The sequence below is a fragment of the Pteronotus mesoamericanus genome, unplaced genomic scaffold, assembly GCF_021234165.1.
Source record: "Pteronotus mesoamericanus isolate MK-2021 breed Mesoamerican mustached bat unplaced genomic scaffold, CSHL_Meso_final scaffold_21, whole genome shotgun sequence".
NCBI lineage: Eukaryota > Metazoa > Chordata > Mammalia > Chiroptera > Mormoopidae > Pteronotus > Pteronotus mesoamericanus.
The window spans coordinates 3,670,971-3,690,761 of record NW_026555310.1 but is presented as its reverse complement, the minus strand read 5'-3'; the positions used below and the strand labels follow the sequence as shown (position 1 = coordinate 3,690,761).

At 41.7% G+C, this 19,791-nt stretch overlaps 1 protein-coding gene across 2 annotated transcripts in view; it reads left to right on the top strand.

Moving 5' to 3' along the window:
• Positions 1-2,877: 2,877 nt before the first annotated feature.
• The window catches only part of SLC4A8 (solute carrier family 4 member 8), a 69,459-nt gene continuing 52,545 nt past the window's right edge, over positions 2,878-19,791 (top strand). For both annotated transcript variants that reach the window (XM_054591088.1, XM_054591087.1), the window contains exons 1-2: positions 2,878-3,059; positions 15,110-15,191. In XM_054591088.1, the coding sequence (XP_054447063.1) occupies positions 2,898-3,059; positions 15,110-15,191 (244 nt within the window). In that variant the 5' untranslated portion in view covers positions 2,878-2,897. The remainder of the gene's footprint in view (positions 3,060-15,109; positions 15,192-19,791) is intronic.

Here is a 19,791-nt window from a genome sequence, read left to right as displayed (position 1 = left end):
CATAACTGCACTTATCCAAGAGGTGTAGGGAGAAGTAGAAGCTAGGGACCTGGAGCCCGGAGCCCAGTGAGCCAGCCTCCTGTGGGAAGGAGAGGCCAAATCAGCCCTGGGAGGGGAGAGCCTATATACTGCAGCACCCCAGATGGCAGCCACCTCAGGCAGCTTCACAGGCTGCCTCCGTGGCCTAGTTCCTTCTGTAATTTGCACAAGAGACCAGAAGATGGGGCTCTTGACCCTGGAGTCAAGGGCCAGAGGCTCTGGCTTGATCTACATTTGAACTGGAGAGAAATTAGACCCATCAGAACTCCCAGGGATCCTCTACCTCCTCAGTCCTCTTCCTACTCTGCCCACTCAAGCCCACTCCCGTGGCTGGGAGCTGCCCTTCTAAGGGGAGGAGAACGTGGGCATATCTTTCCTTTGGTCACCGTACTTGGTTCCTCCTGAATTACCACGTTGCCAGAGCTAGTCTGACTGACCCCCTGCCTCAGGTTTCTCCCTCTGATTGGCTTGCCCCTCCCTGATGTCAGATTTTGGCAATGAAACCAGTTATATGGGACATGTTGTGCAGTGGCCAAGAACTGCAGAATCAGACAGATTAGGCCTTGACTCATGTCATCAGGTGAAGCTCTCCTCACCTGCTCAGAGAAGCCCTCCCGGACCACCCCATTTGAAGTAGCTCTCCCCCAACCCCCATGCCAGTTACTCTCTGTCATACAGCCCTGTTATTTACTTCATAGCAGCAATCGTAACCTGTAATTATCTTGTTTACTTGTTTACTGTCTCCCCACTAGATTGTAAGGCTCAAGAAGGCAAGACTCTGTTTGTCTTATTGCTGTTTTCCCAACACCGAACACAGGGCTAAAGACATAGATTATGTCTTAGTAAATATGTTTTAAATTAACATATGACTGAATCGCAGCTAAATAATTGTCTAACCTTGAGAAAGCTGCTAAGCTTCTCTGAGTCTCAGTTTTCTTACCAGTGAAATAGAGATATAATGGAGATGTTATGAATATTAAATGACGCGATGTATTTACACAACTGAACCTGGTGCATGGAGGTGTTCTCCAAAACCTTCAGCACTGTTCTACTTTTTATCAGGTGAGGGAAAAAGAAGTCTGAACTAATTAGCCAACTCTCCATTATAGGGTCATAGATTTTCTTTACCACAATTTTTACTTCCTACTACTTTCTGTAATTTTCCACTTTAGTTCAAATCATTGTTACCTCAAATGGGCCACGTACAATTCTATTCTTAAGCCTTTGCTCAAGAGTTAAGATGCTCGCTCTTTTTACCTTGGCTCTACTTTTCAGATTTAGCTCAAATCCATGTCCTCTGTGTCATATTTCTAAAGGGCTCCAAGTCATAGGGATCATTTTCTCTTTTGAAGTTTTGTACTCTTTTTTTGTTTATATTACTTATATGGTTCTTATGCTATGTTCTATTAACTTATCATTGTATTAACACATAGTATATCCTGTTTCCCTGATTAAATTGTAAGCCCCTTGGAGATATGTATTATATTTTAGATTTCTGTGCATGTTCATTGCCATTTGGGCCTGCACACAGTAGGTGTTAAAACATATACTTGCTAACTACTTTCTATGTGCTCAGCATTCTTTGAAGCTCTGTGGAGTATACAGAAGGGCCTAAGAAAAAGAACCATTGCCTTCAAACATTTACAACATTAGAGTAAGTTAAAATCAACATATAATCCAAGTACTTAAATACCACAGCATGGTGACTGATGTGGTGGCTTCTTGGAAAAGGTGGCTTTTGAGGTTGACTTTGAGGAAAAGTTAAGGTTTTGATGGAAAAAAATGGGGTGAATGCCGGAGTCAAGGGACAGGGTTAGTGAAGAGATGGATAGACACGGCGACAATCAATGGTGTGACCCAGAAATGAAACTAAAGGTTTATACAGGAGATTAGAAACATGGTTATGCCTCAGTTACACTTCACATTTCAGGGCCAATGGAAGGGATTGTGTGCGGAGTTGAAACTTTAACATGTACCTACCTATGTTCCTCAAACATAGCTTCTTTGGAGACTGAGAATGATTTGCAAGAGTTCCTTTTACTCTAATGTGACTTGCCTAGAGTCTGATGTGATAGTATTAATACATACAAAGGAAAAGTCCCCTTTCCACCTCTTGGGGACAGAGGATTGATTGGATTATGGCCAGTCTCTCTTCTTTAAAACCCAAATCAAATTGAATCTGTTATTCATGATTTTCTAACCTTGCCTTAGATCAGTAATTCTTGTTATTAAATAGTAATTTGCCTTACATTATTTCTCAGAAAAGTTGGAAGCATTTTTGTGGAGTTACTTCAACAATCACCCTCAGTTCAACTCTGTGTTTTTTGCTGCCAACCTGAGACCCAGGGAGGTGAACTAAGTCATAGTGAGTTGGTGGAGCAGGTAGGATCACTGCCCGTCTGCTTATCTGTAATACTCTTTAACCTGGCCACTAGCTCAGAGATTAACAAGTAATCTTAAAAGGCCCTTTCCCCTCACCTTCAATTACTTCCTTCTGCAATCCCCAAGGCACATTTCCCCAGAATTTAAAAATCATTATCCAAGGAATAAAAATAGAATAGACAGAATCAACACTTTCCCCGTTTTGAAGGGTCAGGGCTAGCTGCAAATAAGAACGAGATTTCCAGTTTCTAGCAAGCAGTTGGACGGACCCTCCAGCCCAGGGGCCCCTGAAGGGAGGGAGGCGGTTTCCACGGCAACCTGGGCTCCTCGGGCTGCTCCCTCCTCCTCCTGGTAGCCCAGGGTACCGCCGGACAGCGTCCTCTCGTGCTCCGCGCCCTGATTGGCTGCACAGGCCGTGCGCTGATTGGCCGCGGCGATGCCTCGCGGGCCGGTGGCTATGGAGGCGGTGGTGGTTGATGGTTGACCGTCGGCTCCAGGGTAGGGGTCGCCGCTTGGGCGATCCGCTCAGACCAGACCATCGTGCGCTGACGCTCGACCTGGAGCCTGTGGGCGAGACCGTGGTCGGCTCCGCCATGCCGGCCGGGAGTAACGAGCCGGACGGTGTCCTCAGATATCAGGTAGGGCCCGCCTCCCGCCCCTCCCCGGGGCTCAGCCGCCTCATCCTCTGTCCACATTCCTGCCTCTGCCCCCAAGCTGGACTCTCAGGCCACTCCCTGAGGGCGAGGGGAGGCCATCCCAGGACACCAGGGGGCGCTCCGGAAGGTTGGGGATCGGGCAGGGGCTGCGAGAGGGTGACCTTGGGCCGAACCGGGAGCTGCTTCTCATTGCCGCATCCCTTGCGCGGCCGGCGGTGACCTCTCTTCTCCTCGGGTCTTCCCTGTTGGGAGAGAGACTGGCCACTGGGCCTCGCCATGTCATGCTGGGACGTGGGAGAAAGGGTGGCCGGGGACCATACTCTGGTGGAGGAGGTCTCCTCTTTGTGTTATTTTTGAGGGTTTCAGGAAGAACTGGAACGACTGGAGGCTGGGGCAAAACCCTGTTACTGTGCCCAGCTTTATGACTCCCTCCACTCCATTGCGCAGACGTCTGACAAGTTTCAGATAGGGAGGCGGGAATGGACTGGGGAAGTGTTGAGGAGCCGGGAACAGTGTTTAAGAGAATGACAAAACCAGGTTTAAGTAACTGATAACCCAACTGTTGGAGTAGCTACAGTAAGTAAAAGCATTGAACTAGGTGTTAGAGTCTGTAGGTTCAATTCTATATCTAACTCACACAGGCTTTGTGACCTTGAGTAAGTCACTTGCCTCTTTTAACCTCAGTTCCCGATCTAGTAAAATGGGAATGATAACAACTGTTTCCCTTACCTTAACAGAGTTGGTTTGGGGACAAAACAAGGTGTTCTTTGTGAAATGGCTTTGTGAAATAATGTTTATTGTGTGACAACCAGAAAGTGAGTGGTACCTCACTGAATTCTCTACCCCACCTCCCTTTCCTGTGCAGTCAGGTGGTATAGTTACTAGTCTGGAAAGAGGGATTGATTGAAGGGAGCCTCCAGTCTGAGGTGGAGGGCTGTGAAGAGAATGATGGACCTTCTTGTGAAGGATGATGGAAACGAGTGCCACATTGACATCAGGGATGGTTTCTGTAAGGAGGCAGGGAAAACACTCTGAGTTCGTAACAGAATGGGTATCGGACACTGACTCTCTTCTTCCTGGTAGTAGTTTGCTACTAGAAGATCCATAATTCCTTCTTTGCTTGCTCCATCAAAAAAGGAACCATAGTTAAGATTTTGGAAAATCCATATCTAATACTGTTAAGGCCTACTAAGTGTTTTCACTCTATATTTGGGATACAATGATGACTAAAAATAGGCAATGTCCTTGCCCTCTGGAGCTTCTGGTTTAGTGTGTGTGGGGGGGGTGGTGGAAAAATAACCACACAAGTAGATGTATCATCATAAACTGTGATATGTGCTTTGAAAGAAAGACAAAATGTGGACAAAGATCTAAAAATGTGTCCCCTGAGGGAAAAAGAGCTCAAAGGGCCTTGGAAAAAAAGAGGACACCTTATGCAAAAGTCCTGTGGTAGAAGCGGGTACGCCCGGCTACAAGGCCTGAAAGAAGTCCAGAGAATAAATGAGGGAAATGGTGTGAGAGGTACTCTGGCATCATAATATACGGGGTCATTGTAGCCCATGATGAGGAAGTTAGTATTTTTCTGAGGAACAAGGGGAAGCCACTGAAGCCATTTAAGTAGGAAGCAAAAGAAGAGAGAGAGAGAGAGAGAGAGAGAGAGAGAGAGAGAAGGAATGAGCCAGAGAGAGAAAGAGAGCCAATGAGATCATGATCAGATTTTCCTACTGAAAAACTTCTCTGGCTGCAGTGCGGGAACAGGCTGGAACAAGTGTGAGGAGACTGTGTCCTTAATGTGCAGAATGTGTACAGGTTGTATTGTTAGGATCATAACGACCCCTAGGCTGCTATTAGTGTTCTGTGAAATTGATAATTCCTGAGTGCTTCCAGGATAGGATAGAGAATAATTATCAGCTTTACATCTAGGTCATGAAACTTTTATGGATGCTGAGATGAGATGAAAAGGAATAGAGTTGGAACAGTAGGACCTCATGAAGGTTGAGTGAAGTTATGGGCAAATGGGAACGTGGATATAGAGAGAAAAAGAAATAAGGGTAGAAGGAGGAAAGAAAACCGGGCTGACTTGTGGGAGATGCAGTCAACTGACTGAACATTACTAGTTAAGCCTCCTGTGTGCCAAGTAGGCTGTCTGGAAGGGAGATAGACCTTGCAGAATGAGGGGATTGTATAATTCCTGTAAACAGAGAGATTCCAGACATCACATCTAAATATCGTAAGTCTGTGTTGTTTTCTCTGGTTTGGAGTACTGCACTAGCTTTCTGACGATTCCCTCAGCCTTCCCTCTTGCATTTCTAAATTCTTTACGCATGACAGCCAGAGGGAGCTTTTAAAAACACAAATCGGATTATGTCATATCCTATCTTGAAACCCTTTAGTGGCTTCCCAGTGCATTTTAGAATAAAATCCAAACTCCTATCATGGCCGACTGAGTTTTAACATGATCAAGGCCTTGGCCACACTTCCTGGCTGCCTCTCCTCCACTCTCTTACCCGGCACCCCTACACTGGCTCTCCGTTTCTTCTATATGGCAAGTTCCTTCATGCTTCAGGACCTTTGTTCTTGCTGTTCCTTCTGCCTAGGACATTCTCCTACCCCCGGTCTTCTCGTGACTTAAGTGTCACCTCCTCAGAGTGACTTTCCTTGACCTTTTCCCATAATGACTCCTTTTCATATGATCCTGTTTTGTTTTCTTAATAGCACATATAATTTATCGGAAGTGTTCTTATTTTGATTTCTTGTTTATTTTCAAATAGAAACTTCATGAAGGCAGGGACCAGCCACAAAGTATTTTCATCCAGCACAGTGCAAGGTATAATATAGGTGTTCAGTTTATGAGTTAACAAATGATTCTCCCATAGCCAAAGCCAACGTGCTTCTCCGTAAGGAGCTCCTGGCCTCGTCAGGGCTAGCATCGGGCAGCAGATAGCCACTGCTCGATCACACAAAAGCTCTCTCTTCTGTGCTTGTCGTGTCTTTGTTCGGGTGTTCTCAGATGGAAAATCTTTCCTCTCTTTTCTAAGTGACTCTATTTGAACCTTCAAGATCTGACTTCATATCACTATCAGAATTCATCACCGTCTTCTCTGTTCATGACATCCACCAAGCTCTGTTACTTCTCCCACCCCTTACTTATGGGATATACATGTTCATCTCTCCTGCTAATCTGACAGCTCCCTTTGATGTTGTTATGTAAGCTTTTATGGGTGCTTGCCACGTGCCAGGCACTGTGTTAAGTGCTTTCAATGCAGTGTTTCCCTTAAGTCTCTCAATAACCCTGAGAGTTATATGCCCTTATCCTTATTTTTCAAACAAGGATACCAAGATACAGAGCGGTTCAGTAACTTTTTCTAATAAGCTGCAGGGCTGCCCTTCTTCAAAGGATGTGCCCTTAATCGCTCTGCACTACTGTCGCTTTTGTCTTTGATTCCTAGACCAGTGCCTGCCTCAGAGTGAGCACTTAATAAGTGTTTGGGAAAATATGTGTGGCAAGATGTACAAAGGATATATTAGAGTGGGAAGAGACAGGAGTAAGGGGGCTGGCTAAGAGGCTCTAATTTAGGATGAGTCAATGAAGGTCTGCCTTACTAAATTTTGATGAGATCTCCAGAGGTGATTATGGAAATTTTAGGAGTAAGTGAGCCCCTAAAGGGGGTGGTAATGAAGGAAGTTTAGAAAGCTTTAGGGAAAGCCTCTAGTTTGGACTGGAACTGGGGACATCTTCAAAGTTCTTCCAAGTTTTCCTGATGAGCACTTTCAGAACTGACCAGAAAGAAGTGCTGGAGGAGAAGGCTGGAGAGGTCGGAGCCATCGGCACTTGAGTCCAGCAGTGCAGGGATCCCCAGGGAGGTTTAGGGAGGAGGCCGTGCAGGAGTGGAGGGCAAGGGAGTTTGGGCAATTACCAAGGCTTTTATGTGACTGAGACCTGCTCAGAATAGAAAATTTTGCAGAAATTTTCAGAATTACAAACCCTGGTAAGCGGGTGATAATTGGGAAGCACATCCAAGTGGAAAGAGAGTCACACTGCACGTCTTAAAGTGGACCTGAGAAAACTCTAAGACAAGAGTTCCTGAAGGAGACTTGAATGCTTGTGCAGTGACTGTGGCACATGTCGGAGCTCAGTAAGGCACATTGTCTGAGTGAATGAATGAATGGCTCTGTAGAAAGCAGGCCAGCTTTTCTGAGGTCAGTTTATGGTAAGCAGTCAGAAAATATTTGCTGAATGGTATTGGACAAAATTATCAGCCGTAGCAGTTTCTCCTCTTACTATATTGCAGTGTACGATTGTTACTTTTCTGCCCTCTCCCAACACACAATAGGTGTTCTTTCCCTAAATGGGAATTGGGAAGCTGTATGCATTCTCTTTCCTGGCTTAACCAGTTCTACTGGGAAACTTCAGTAGGAGAGGTATGGGCTATCCCACCAAGCAGAGAACAGAGGTCATCTGGGGAACAGTTCAGGCTGCAAATTTACGTCCTGAAATATTTGTGGATAATTGTCTTAGCTCATGGTTTGCCTTGGCAGGGCAGGCAGGGCTTTCAGTCAAGCCTGCACACTAGTAACTAGGACACAGCAAAGCAACTCTGTTTATTCTAAATCCGCTGCTAGGTTACTGCAACAAATCTTAGGTAATGGAGATGCTGGTTGTTTCTTGTAAGGTAGTAACACATTTACTCTGGTTTTGGTGGTTAGAAAGCCATGACGTATGTATTAGTTTCTGTTGCTTCCATAACAAATTAACACAAATTTAGTGGCTTAAACAATGCAAATTGATGATCTTTCAGTTCTGTAGTTCAGAAGTCCTACAAGGCCTCAATGGGCTAAAATTAAAGTGTAGGTGGAGCTATGTTTCTTTCTGAAGGATCTAGAAGAGAATCTGTTTCCTTGACTTCCTCAGCTTCTAGACACTGCCTGCATTCCTTGGTTTGTAGCCTACTTCCTCCATCTTGAAAACTAGCAATATAGTGTGTCTCAGATCCTGCTTTTGGCGTTATATCTCTTTCTCTGACTCTACTCTTCTGTCTCCCTTTTCCCCTTTTAGGAACCTTTGTCATTACATAGAGCCCACCAGAGAATCCCAAATCATCTCCTTATTTTAAATTCAGCTGATTAACAATCTTACTTCCTTAACGGTCTGCAACCATATTTTGGGAGTCATTGTTCTGCCTCCTATAATGTATTAACTGGTAATCTATACTGGACAGGAGTGACTCCGAGTGGGGTTCTTTTTTTCTGAGAAACCAGAACCACTTTGACATTTTCGGCCCTTAGAAGCCCCCTCAAGAGTCAGAAAAGGAAGCTCCTGGTCTTTGGGAGCTCACGGCCACTGAGAGGAGGTGTGGGAGCAGGAGCCACTGTGAAACAGCTGCACAAGTCCTCCTGGAACCCGTGTCCCCTGCTATAGGGCGGCCGCATTCAGTGAGGAAGTCAAATCGAGGTCATCTGAGAGTTGGGGATCTGTGGGTCGGAGTCAGTGACAGAGTCTTCGAGGGGCCGGAATTCACAGTTTGCTGGATGAAGAGGAAGATGGAAGTGAATAAGGAGATGGAGAACTATTGAAAGTCTTAGGGCAGTTTGAGGGACAAGGTTCAGGAGATGTAGGGATTTAAGAAGGTAATAATGTGGATCTTGAGCTGTTCTCATTGCGGACATTAATCCATGATTAGATGACATGAGCTCTCTAAAACAACCAGGTTCTTCGCTTTTAGCAATATTAGACTATCATGGTAGTATGAGGAACACAGAAAAACTTGAGTTCTCCATATCCCACTTAGCTCTTGTGAGATCTTACTTAGTCTTGATTTAGGACTGTTGTGAGGATTAAGTGAGGTAATATATATGTAAAGCACAATGGTAGGCATATAGTAAGTGCTCATTTGTTTCTAATACTAATTGTATTAACTCAATTTACTGATTAGAAACCTTGGAAGCCACTTATATTTGTTGATTTTTAAAAATTGTTTATGCCCTGACCAGTGTGGCTCAGTTGGTTGGAGCTTTGTTCCGTGACCAAAAGGTTGGTGGCTGGGTTCCTGGTCAGCGTACATACCTAGGCTGCGGGTTCAATCTCCAGTCCAGGCGCATGGGATCTCCAGTCTGGGCATGTACGGAAGGCAGCCAGTCAATGCTTCTCTCTCGTATCAATGTTTTTCTTTTTCTCTTCCTTTTTCTCCAAAAGGCAATTAAAAAATGTCCTCGAGTAAGGATTAAACAATTTTTAATTGGTTAAATATATTAGAACTTAATAAATGCTTGACTCTTTATTGTCTGGAGGGGGGAGTGTGGGAGGGTGGAGGGGTAGGAAAATGTTATTTACAGTCTCTGAGAACATTGACTGAATCCTTAGGAAAAAAGATATAAGAAATCCTTAGAGGTGAAATATCTGAGACTAACACCCAGAAGGGGAGGTAGGGTTGAGTTTGGCAGGTTGAGAACCCCACAGGTCGAGTGGAACAGCACAAAAGGTGTGTCAGGGAGAGGGCTCAAGGTGGGCCCCAGTGCCGGCCGTCTTCTCCCTCCCCCGAAGCCTCTGTGGCTGCTTCCAGGAGCCGGAGCCATTATGTAAGACTCAGCCCTGCCCTTGCCTTTTAATTTGTCCATTAACTGTAAGTGAGAATCTGGTCTGCTACTCCACTATAATTCATTCATTTTTCAAGGCTCATGACGATGCTTTCTCACTCACTATGTGCCTTGCAATTTCAATGTTTTAGTGTGTATTTAACCCACTTTGTTCTTTTTATCTTATCTTGTCCTTGTGATAGGCACCCAAATCAATTCACTGTTACATAGTTCTGACTCATTGCCAGTGAGTCAGGAGGAAGTATAGAAAAGAGAGTTAGAAACAGGCCTTTTTCTCGAATTCAGCTTTCTTTCCTTCTCTCTTGCCCTCCGTCCTTTCTTCCCTTTTCCTCCTAAACTTACATAATGTGGCTGCCATGAGTCTAATCTTCGTCTGAGTCATAAGCTCCTCTAAGAACCTGATGAAAGTTGTGGACCCTCCCCCCTTGCCAAAAAAAATGCGCACTGACACTTAATTCTCTGAAGCCCATTCATAAGAATCCTAGACATCGTTGGTTAAGAAATCTTCTCTGCCATAGAAAATGATGATATCAGAGAAAATAATAGCCAGCTGGTGAGGAATCTGCAAGAACAAACCAATGAGACTTGATATCCCTCTGTTTTCCTTTTTATGATTTTAAACCAACTTCATATATACTTGACATTTATGGAACATTTTAAACATGAACCAAAGTAGAAAGGTTTGTAAAAGTGAATCGTCATATACTCAATGACCTGGCTTCAACAATGAACACACAACCTGTATTGATTCATCTGTGTCTCCGCCCACTCTCCACATTCCAGACACCATATTATTTCATCAGTAAAAACTTCAGTATGGATCTCTAAAGATTAAGGACCATTTTTTAAAATGACATAATTGCCATATCACAATATTATTATTACACTTAAACATTAACAAGTTCTTTATGTAATCAAATATCCATTCAGTTGTTTAAATTTCTGTGAATGCTTTATAAGTTTTTAAAATTGTTGACTTATTTGCATCAGGATCCAAACAAGGTCCACATATTCATGTTCAGGCTTAACCTTTCAAATGCTCTGGTGAATGGTGTTTGACAGTGGCTCTGTTTCCTTTGGCAAGACAAAGAAGGCAGAGGAACTTTTATATAGTGAACTTAGGCTGTGGTTAACCAATCTAAATTAAGAAAACAAAAATGTTGATTTTTCAAACTGAATTTTTCAGACAGTTGACCTTGCTCTTTATTTTTTGCTTTCATAGTCTTAGAGTCAAGGATCAATCATCCGTCCCTCTCCCCCTTCATCCAGATTCCTGCTGTGTTCTGTGCTGTCTCAGGTGTCTGTGAATAGTGTTAAGCATCCTAATTAATCGGTTCTTGTCTTCTGGATATTACAAGCCTGTGGGGAAGTCAACCTGAAAAATTGTTATGAGAAAATGTATGATTTAAAAACAGAGTTCAAAAAACTAATAAATATTCATAAAAATTTATCGGATACTTAGCACATACTGGACATTTTACTAGGTGCTAGGTACATAGTGGTGACCATAGTGGGGCTTACGGACATGCAAGCTACTTAAAACAGTGAGCTACGGTGTTAGACTCTGGAAGAACATAAGGATGAAAATAGGTGGCTCCTGCTGTCAGGAAATTCATGATCTTAATCATAAACTAGGTGAACAAGTAAGTCTAAAACAAAGTCATATTTTTCCACCTAAAAGTTATTCTTCAGACAGGACTTTGTAGGAGTGTCTTTACAACTTAGATGGAAGTGAAACTGACATGCTCTGGAAAATTGACTCAAAGCACCTATGGGTGATGAAGAGGAGGACATTGATGTTAAAGATGTATTTGAAGATTTTGAATAAGGTTATGTATAAAATGTAGCAAGTAATATTTCTAAGTTAATTTATTATTTTACATATCTGTAATCTTTCAGTTCTATCTATAAATATCTCAGTATGTATAACTAAAAGATGAGGATTCTTTTATAAAAAGGATGTTATTTTTATTTATTGTTAGAAAGAGAGTAAGGGAGGGAGAAAGAGAGAGAAACATTGATGTGCAAGAGGCAGCCGATCAAAGTTTCTTGAGAAACTTAGATTGGTTGCCTCTCTCACATCCCCAGCCTGGGACCTGGCCTGCAACCCCGGCAAGTGCCCTGACTGGGAATTGAACTGGAGACCTTTGGGTTAGCAGGACTACACCCAATCCACTGCACCACACCAGTTAGGGAAAAGATAAGAATTCTTAAAAAAATAAGCACAGCAACACCTAAAGAGAAAAATAACAATTTATTTAATATCATAAAAGATCTAATCAATATTCCAATTTCCAATTGTCTCAAATGTCATAACTTTTTAAAAGTTATATAAAAAGTAACTAAAATTATTATTTCAGTTAGTTTGAATCAAGACCCAAAGTTCACACATTGTGTTTGGTTCATTATTCTTTTAACCTATTGGTTTCACCTTCTCCTATTTCTTTCTCTCTTCTTGCAATTATTTGTTTTTAAAAAGGGGGGTAGGAGAGGATTTGTTCTATATAGTCTTCCACAGTCTGGATTTTGCTGATTGTATTCCTACGGTGTTTTCCTGTGGAGCTCTGATTCATTGTATTTTCAGTAAATTGGTATTTGGATTTAGATACTTGATCAGTTTCAGGGAGACTTTATTTGGTAAGATTGCCTCACGGGTGGTGATAAGGTCTCCTATTAGGAGGCATATAACATCTGGTTGTCTCTCTCTTTGTGATGTTAGTGGCTGTTGAAAATCAGTGCAATCCATTTGGACTGCAAAATGGCAGTGTTCTAATTGCTTTTAGGTTTTTTTTTTTCATAATAAGAAACTTCTCTCATTTACTTTATGGTACGATTTATATAGGAAAACTGAGATTAATTTTTACTAGTTTTCAAAGTGATGAGTTTGTGTATTAGCATTATCTTCCAATGTTGACCAATTATTTAATTTTTAAAGTGACATTGTGAATGCATGGATTTTGAATATATTTGATATACTCAATCAGTGGCAGTTATTACTCTTATTGATGCTTGACTTGCCCTACTTTTGGCAAAGGACCTCTTTAAGTTGGCTATTGAGTCCTTTCAACACAACCCCAGTTGAGTGCCTTTTAGTAGAAAGCAGTACCTTAAGAGACCACAGTCTAGGAGCTAATGATACTCATTGCTTCCAGCTGACCATTTTTTCTAGGGCTTTTGAGTGGACAAGGCTAGAAAATATAAATTTAAAAACGTTTACAGATAAAAATACATCATATATTCTTGTTGATATTTCCAGTTCAAATTCAGGACTGCACTGGTTTTTACTTCTATCTTACAACTAACTGCATCTCCTTCCACCCCTGCTGAGAATCCCGGTTCTCAGTCACTCAGTCACTGAGAGTGGCAGAAAGAGTTCCCATAATTTTTCATTTGTTTTATCTCATGATACGCAACAGTTTCAGAACAATAAACCAACACTACAACAAACAAGAAGGTCACTAAAAAGCAGTTTAAGATCTTTTTCAATTCTTTTTGTCCTTAGGGTATACGCCACTAAGGATGTTCAATTTATTATGTTTTAAAGCTACTTTGAATAATTTCTCTTGAAATAGTTATGTCATCAATTTGACATTTGTTTTCATTCTTTTTTTTAATTTCTGGGAATTGCTTTTTAAATTTTAAATTTTGTTTTAAAATTATGTAATATATTTATAAAGTAAGATATACTCAAGGAATTTCAGTTTCTATCCTTGTCTCTTTTCCTCTATACTTTCTCTCGTCTGTAGATAACTATTTAAAAACATCTGTTATGGCTTATTCTTCCTTTGTATGTTTTTAAGTGTAAGCAGATGCTTATGGTCCAAAACCATTTCTTAGACAAAAATTATACAGTTTTCTCCACCTTACTTTTTAAACTTAATACTATATCTTGGAGATTATCCCATAGTAGTAATAATATATACTTTTAAGCATATCTATAAAACTAAGTAAATACCATAAACAGACATTTGAGTATTTCATCTACTTCCCTAAAAGTTTATTCAAATTGGCCTTTAAAACATTTTTTGAAAAAAAAATTTTTTTTTAGAAAAATTGATTGTCTTATATTAAGGGTTGCCTTATTTGGGAGCATAGAAGATAACTACAAAATAGTAAAATGAGAACAGTAAAGTGGAAATTTGAGCAGAATCTGGAAGGGGTGGTGAGGAGGTGGGGTGCTGGAGATCTGGGGAAGCACCTACTATGTGAAAATTCTGTGCAGAGTTCTGGGGAAACCATGGGAACAGTGGTGAGGAAGAGAGAGATAATCCCTCCCTTAAGGAGCAGAGACATTTCATTACTAAGGAGAATACAGTGTACTAAGAGGGCGTGGAAGTAGGGGGAGCTAGTTTAGTTTAGAAGAGGGGTAGTCAGAGAAGGCTTCCAAGAAGTGCATTTAGGCTGAGATCTATGAGCTAGTGGATAAGTATTAGTTGCCAGTGGTGGAGGTGGGGGCAGTAGGCAGGGGGTGATGGCTCTAGGCGGAAGGAGAAGGAAGTGAGTGTGGTTCCAGAGCTGAAAAAAAAATGTTTAGTGTGACTCAAAGTGTTGGAGAGTATGAGATAGAGTGGATATGAGATGAGAGTGAATTCAAGGGTAATTGCAAAGGAGGTCTTGATAGAAAAAGACAACACTTTCCCTGAAGGCATATAATTGGCACTCTATGTATGGAATGGATGAATAAGTACATTTGAAATTTAAAACGTGATACCATTTAAGAAATGATGATGCCATAGATAGGAGTAGTGAATGAGCACAGGCTACTAGCTTCGGAAGGAAGATTAGTTTGGTTTTAGACACATGAGTCTTGAGTTGTGGCATTCCAGTGGTTTGTCAAATACTGAGCCATACCATTTCTGGCTGCTGCTGAAATTGTTATACTTAAGTGTGGGAAATGGACTGCTCCCCCTTAGGAATTACATTTAGAGGAAGAAGATGAGCCTTAGGATGAGACAGAGAAGATTTAGTCAGGGAGCAGGATGGAGAATTTCAAAGACAGAGTGCTAAACAGGCTCAAATGCTGCAGAGGTCAAGGAGACCAATTTACACCAAATGAGACAGTTTTGTTGACAGCACTTACAAAATGCCAGTATGAGACACAGATGGGTAGATAGAGTGTGGAGACGAAAAGGCAAGAGTTCTGCAGTCCTAAGACTCAGGCTCAGTCCTAGCTCTGCCTTTTACCCTGTTTGTGACCTTGAGCAATAATTATTTAATATTCTCCGAGTCTCAGGCTGCTGCTCATTTATAAAATGTGAAGGAGAATGGCTGCCATGGTTTGCATGTCAAAGTTATCGTGAGGTTCGAATTTTAAAAAATGTATAAAGCATCGTGTTTTTCTTCCAAGTGTCGCATAAAGAGCCTGGCACATGGTACTTAACTGAATGTTGGAATGAATGTATGGGTGTTACTATGACTACTTATTTATATTTTAACAGAGGCCAGATGAAGAAGCTGTGGTGGATCAGGGTGGGACCAGTACAATTCTCAACATTCACTATGAGAAAGAAGAGCTGGAAGGTAAGAACTGCTGTTCTGTGTAATGAGGGAAATTAGTGAGAGGCAGCCTGGTGTGAGAGGAGTAGCTTTGTCATTAGGAGAACTGGGTTTGAATCCTAACTCTCACTAGCTGTAAGACCTTGGGAGGAAATCACTTAATTTTCTTTAGCCTCAATTTCTTTGTTAAATAAAAGTAGGGGTAATAATACTACCTTACTATTAGGATCTAATAGACAGCATGTGAGACAGTGCTTTGAGCTCTGTAAAGTCCAATATAAATATTAATAAATGACCTAATCCATCAGATCAGTTTATTGATTCTTGACAACTACTTAGAAATATAAATAAATACAAAATTTTTTAAAAATACAAATAATTTTTAAAGCACAGTTTGGCTATAAAACCCTCTTTTTATCCCATTGCTAATATTTGCTCTTCCCTTCTACTTAAACCCATTTCTGCCTGGTGTTTTCATCTAAATAATAAAAGGGAAAACATGTACATACCTATAACATTTTTTTAAGAGCCCACAGCACAGAGTTATATAAAGATCCCACTGAAGTGGGCAGGAAAAGGCATTTCTATTGACCTGCTGTTTGTAGTTCAGCTTGTTGAAGTTTCTTCCTTTCTCTCCTGCCCCTGCCCTGGCTCCCCTCGTGACCACTGTGTGGTGTCCTTCTGCTTTCCTTTTTCCTGTGGGGCCCAGTTTCTTGACAAGCGGTGATGCTCGGTTTTATTAGAGAAAGGCTCCTGTCTGGTATAACTTTAATGAGAACCCACATTTGGCTCAAAAGCCTTTGTGAACACTCTGCAGCATCCCCTGCAATGTTGAAGGCTATGATACAGCAACTTTCTAATGACTGGGACAGCATGTGAAAAATTCTCTCTGTACTGCTTGTTCCCATGATGGTTGTTTTTTTTTTCCCCCTCCATCAAAGTCGTACAATCCCTAGAGAAAACTTGTCCTTTGGATCGGGAGCATGAAAGCTGTAGAGGCTGACTCAGCCTCTGGATCTGTTACCACGAGAACTTATGTGGGTGGCTCTGTGGAGGTCAGTGGAGTTTGGATAAGCTTTCCAAGTTATTTTAACCAGATGGAAGAGCCAAGGTGGGTTTTAGCAGGTAGGAGATGGAAAGGGTGTGTTGGGGGTGAAGGGTGGGAGGCCCTTACACCTTTGTTCTCAGCAAGGAGGTAACCATTTATAAACACTCATCTGCTTGGGAGTAGAATAATAAACTTGGGCAAACTCTCCTGAATCTTAAGGACTGGGTTTCATTCACAGAGATCAGCTGAGTAATTGGCAGTAGGCACAACTTCTTATGATGACATCATCTATTCTTTATGCATTCTCCATTTTGCCATAAAAGATAGCCATCTATGATGATGTCATTACTAGGCTGTAGTATGTTGGGAAATGGTCCTTTATATATAGAACTTTTCGAAAACTAGAATCTTATTTATGTTAGCGCTACCTTAAAAGAGCACTTTAGGCAAAGGGAAGATAAATGGTGCCTACTTCTCAGGCCTCCGGATGCGGTTCTAGAGCAGCTCTAGAGATGATTTGCTGTAGGGCTGGCCATGCTGTGGGCTCTACCCTGACTCACTCTGAAGGCAGTGTTAGGGCTCAGTGAGGCTGGGCTCAGTGAGGCTGCACCCAGGGTGACATCATCTCTGGAAGGTGTGGGATAAAATCAGTCTCACTTTGATGGGAAACAAGTGAATTATATTCTGATTTGATATGTATGCCATGATACAAGGTTTTGTGGCTGTGGATAAATCCCCGATCTTCCTTCTCCTTTATTCCATACTGTCTACCCCACATGACATAAGCCATTTCTGCGCCCTTTTTCAGAACCAGACTTTTGTAAATGTGGGTCTTATGTATAAGTTGATTCCATTAGTAGGAGATAGTGTATTAAACCATGACATTGCTTTTTTTTTTTTTTAAATGTCTGGGAAGAGTCAAAAGCAAACATTAGAACTGATTTCTAAAGATAAACTCATGAAGAGCCATAGTGCATGGCGCTCTTCAGTGGGCTCTCCCAGTCCCAGAGGAACACAGAGCAGTTGCTTCAGAGTAATGGATTTTTCCATTTTTTTCTGGCAGATCGTTATTCCTGATTAACTACTAGACATATGAATCCTAGAGTACGTTTAGTGCCTTATAAAATATTTTTAGCAAATGTGTAAAAGGCATTTGGTCTTATATCTATAAGTTTAAAAGAAAAAGAAATGCGTGCATCTGCTCCACATGTTAGATTCCGCCCTGTGGTTATTGACTTTGAGTCAAACTTTGGCCCAGGGGAGTGGAACACCTTGTGTGTGTGCTAATGAGTTCTGTCTGCACTCTCTGTAAACAGCGAGTATCGAATGGTAAATCCAGTCTCCATCTGCAGGGTGGGTCCCACCTGTGATTTCTGTCCTGCTCCACAAGATTCAGTTCCAGTTCACTAACAATTGTTCTCTGCATTTGTATACATACTTATTTTTTAAAAATGCACTGTTACATCTTTCCCATAAGTTTCACCAAGCAAATACTTGCATTTGAATACAGATAGCCCTTAAAGAATAGATTTGGTAATGACTGGAAAAAAGAATGGACAATTAGATGGGAAGCAGATAGAATCTGAATGAATTGATGGGTAGAGGAGGGAGATGAAGATTGGTCGGTAGGAGAGCAGTTTAATGCCCAGGAGAGCGACTACATGTTTAGTTTAATGAAGTCACCATGCTGCCAGAAACCAATTAGATGGACTGGATTTTAGTGGTGCTATATTTATTTCCTAGTGTCCATTGTCATCTTTCCTGCTGATTTAACTCAGGAAGTCCAAGTTTCTGCTTGAGTCCCCAGCCTAGAAACTGAGGCTGAATTTTCTGATAACTACTAAGCTCTGGCCTCTGCTGGGGCTTGTTTTTATTAATGCTTATCTCGTTGGTGTTTTCAAAGGGCAGGCACTATGGTTGGCTAATATTTGTGAGAACTGATTAGACCAAAAAACTTCTTAGAGAAGGGAGGGTCTCTGTTCTCTAAGCTTTACCTTCCTAGAGAACCATCAAAGGCATCTCTGTAGGATGTCTTCCTCATTATGCCACAAACCTGCCTAGTGGGAATTTAAATATCAAGCAAAAGCATACATTATTTAGTCAACAAACATTTACTAAGGCCCTTTAATAATCTCCTTTTGCAGCAATAATAAGGATAGTGAGAAAAGTTGAACCATCATAACTTCTTCAAAGAAGGTCTTAGCCTGAGCCTTTCCTAGGTCTTGAAAAGTAGAACCTGGACTAGCCATCATCTGAATAAGAGCTGAGAATTCATTTGGTCCAGCCTCTTTGTTCTACTTTAATAGTGTCAATGAAATGTAGTTAAAATTAAAAATACTAGCAGTATACCAGCATGAGCCCAGTGGAAGTATTTGGAGTATGCTTAAGGGGAAGAGGAGGCCCTAGCCTGACCAGTAACCTTCTGGATGATTTGCTGGGAAGAGGAAGCACATGGTTGGGGTGGCTCTACTGAAGGACTGACATTACCCTTCAGTCTGTTCTTCACCTAAGTTCCACTCTACTTGGACACACCTGATTTTACATCACATAGGTCACTATTTTAGGGGGTCGTTGAAGTGATTCTCCAGGACCTAGTTATGCTTTTCATGGTCCACGGGTTCCTCGTGATCTGCCCCGTCTGTCTCTCCAACCTTTCCCCCACCCCTCCTTTCCTCTTGCACCTTGCTCTGGCCATACTGCTATGATTTTGTCTTGGAACAAGCACCACACATCGCTATCGTAGAGCCTGTGCACTTGATCTTCCCTCTTCCTGGAAGTTTCTTCTCCCGGGTCTTCTCATGGCCTCTCCTTCTCATCACTGGGCTGTCTCTGCTAATCACCTTAGCTCAAGTCTCCCTTCTCCCTCCTACCCCTACCACAGACATTCTAGTATTTTACCTTATTTTATTCATAATAATAATCAATAGTTGAAATAACACATTTCTGTTTTTAAGATGTCTGTCTTTCCCAACTAAAGTATGTGTCTTGAGGACAGAGATTTTGTGCTGTTCGCTACTGTGTTCCTGGCCCTTTGGACAGGACCTGGCACAATTAGATACCTCCAGGCTGGGCTGATCTCAGTGATGTACCATGGGGGCCCAATTAAATACTATAGTTGAACGTTATTACGTAACAGATGGTATTTCAATAAGATGGTATTCAATTTAGTCATTTTCATACTTCAGAGTTTTCACTGATAACGTCAGAAGTCTGAAATCCCACATCTTAGCAAATGACCTCTTTGACTCTATAGTTCTGTTTTAATGAATTTGCAAGATGACTACATTATGTGTAGAAATCTGCCTGTCAAAAATGTCCTGAGATGTGTACAAGTCAACAGGACTATCCTGAGACAAGAAGTGGATAAGAGGTGTGATTCTACCAGATACTAAGTATTTTATCCTCCTGCCTGCCTCTCAACACTCCAATCTCTGCTCATCTTCCCATCTAATTCTCACTGTTTCTTTTTTATTTTGCTTTATCACTTTGGATATTGAGAGACAGGAGAGGACAAAGAAAATGAGTGAGAAATAAAGAAATGGGTGTTAGAGCAGCACCCCAAGGCACTTTAACCCC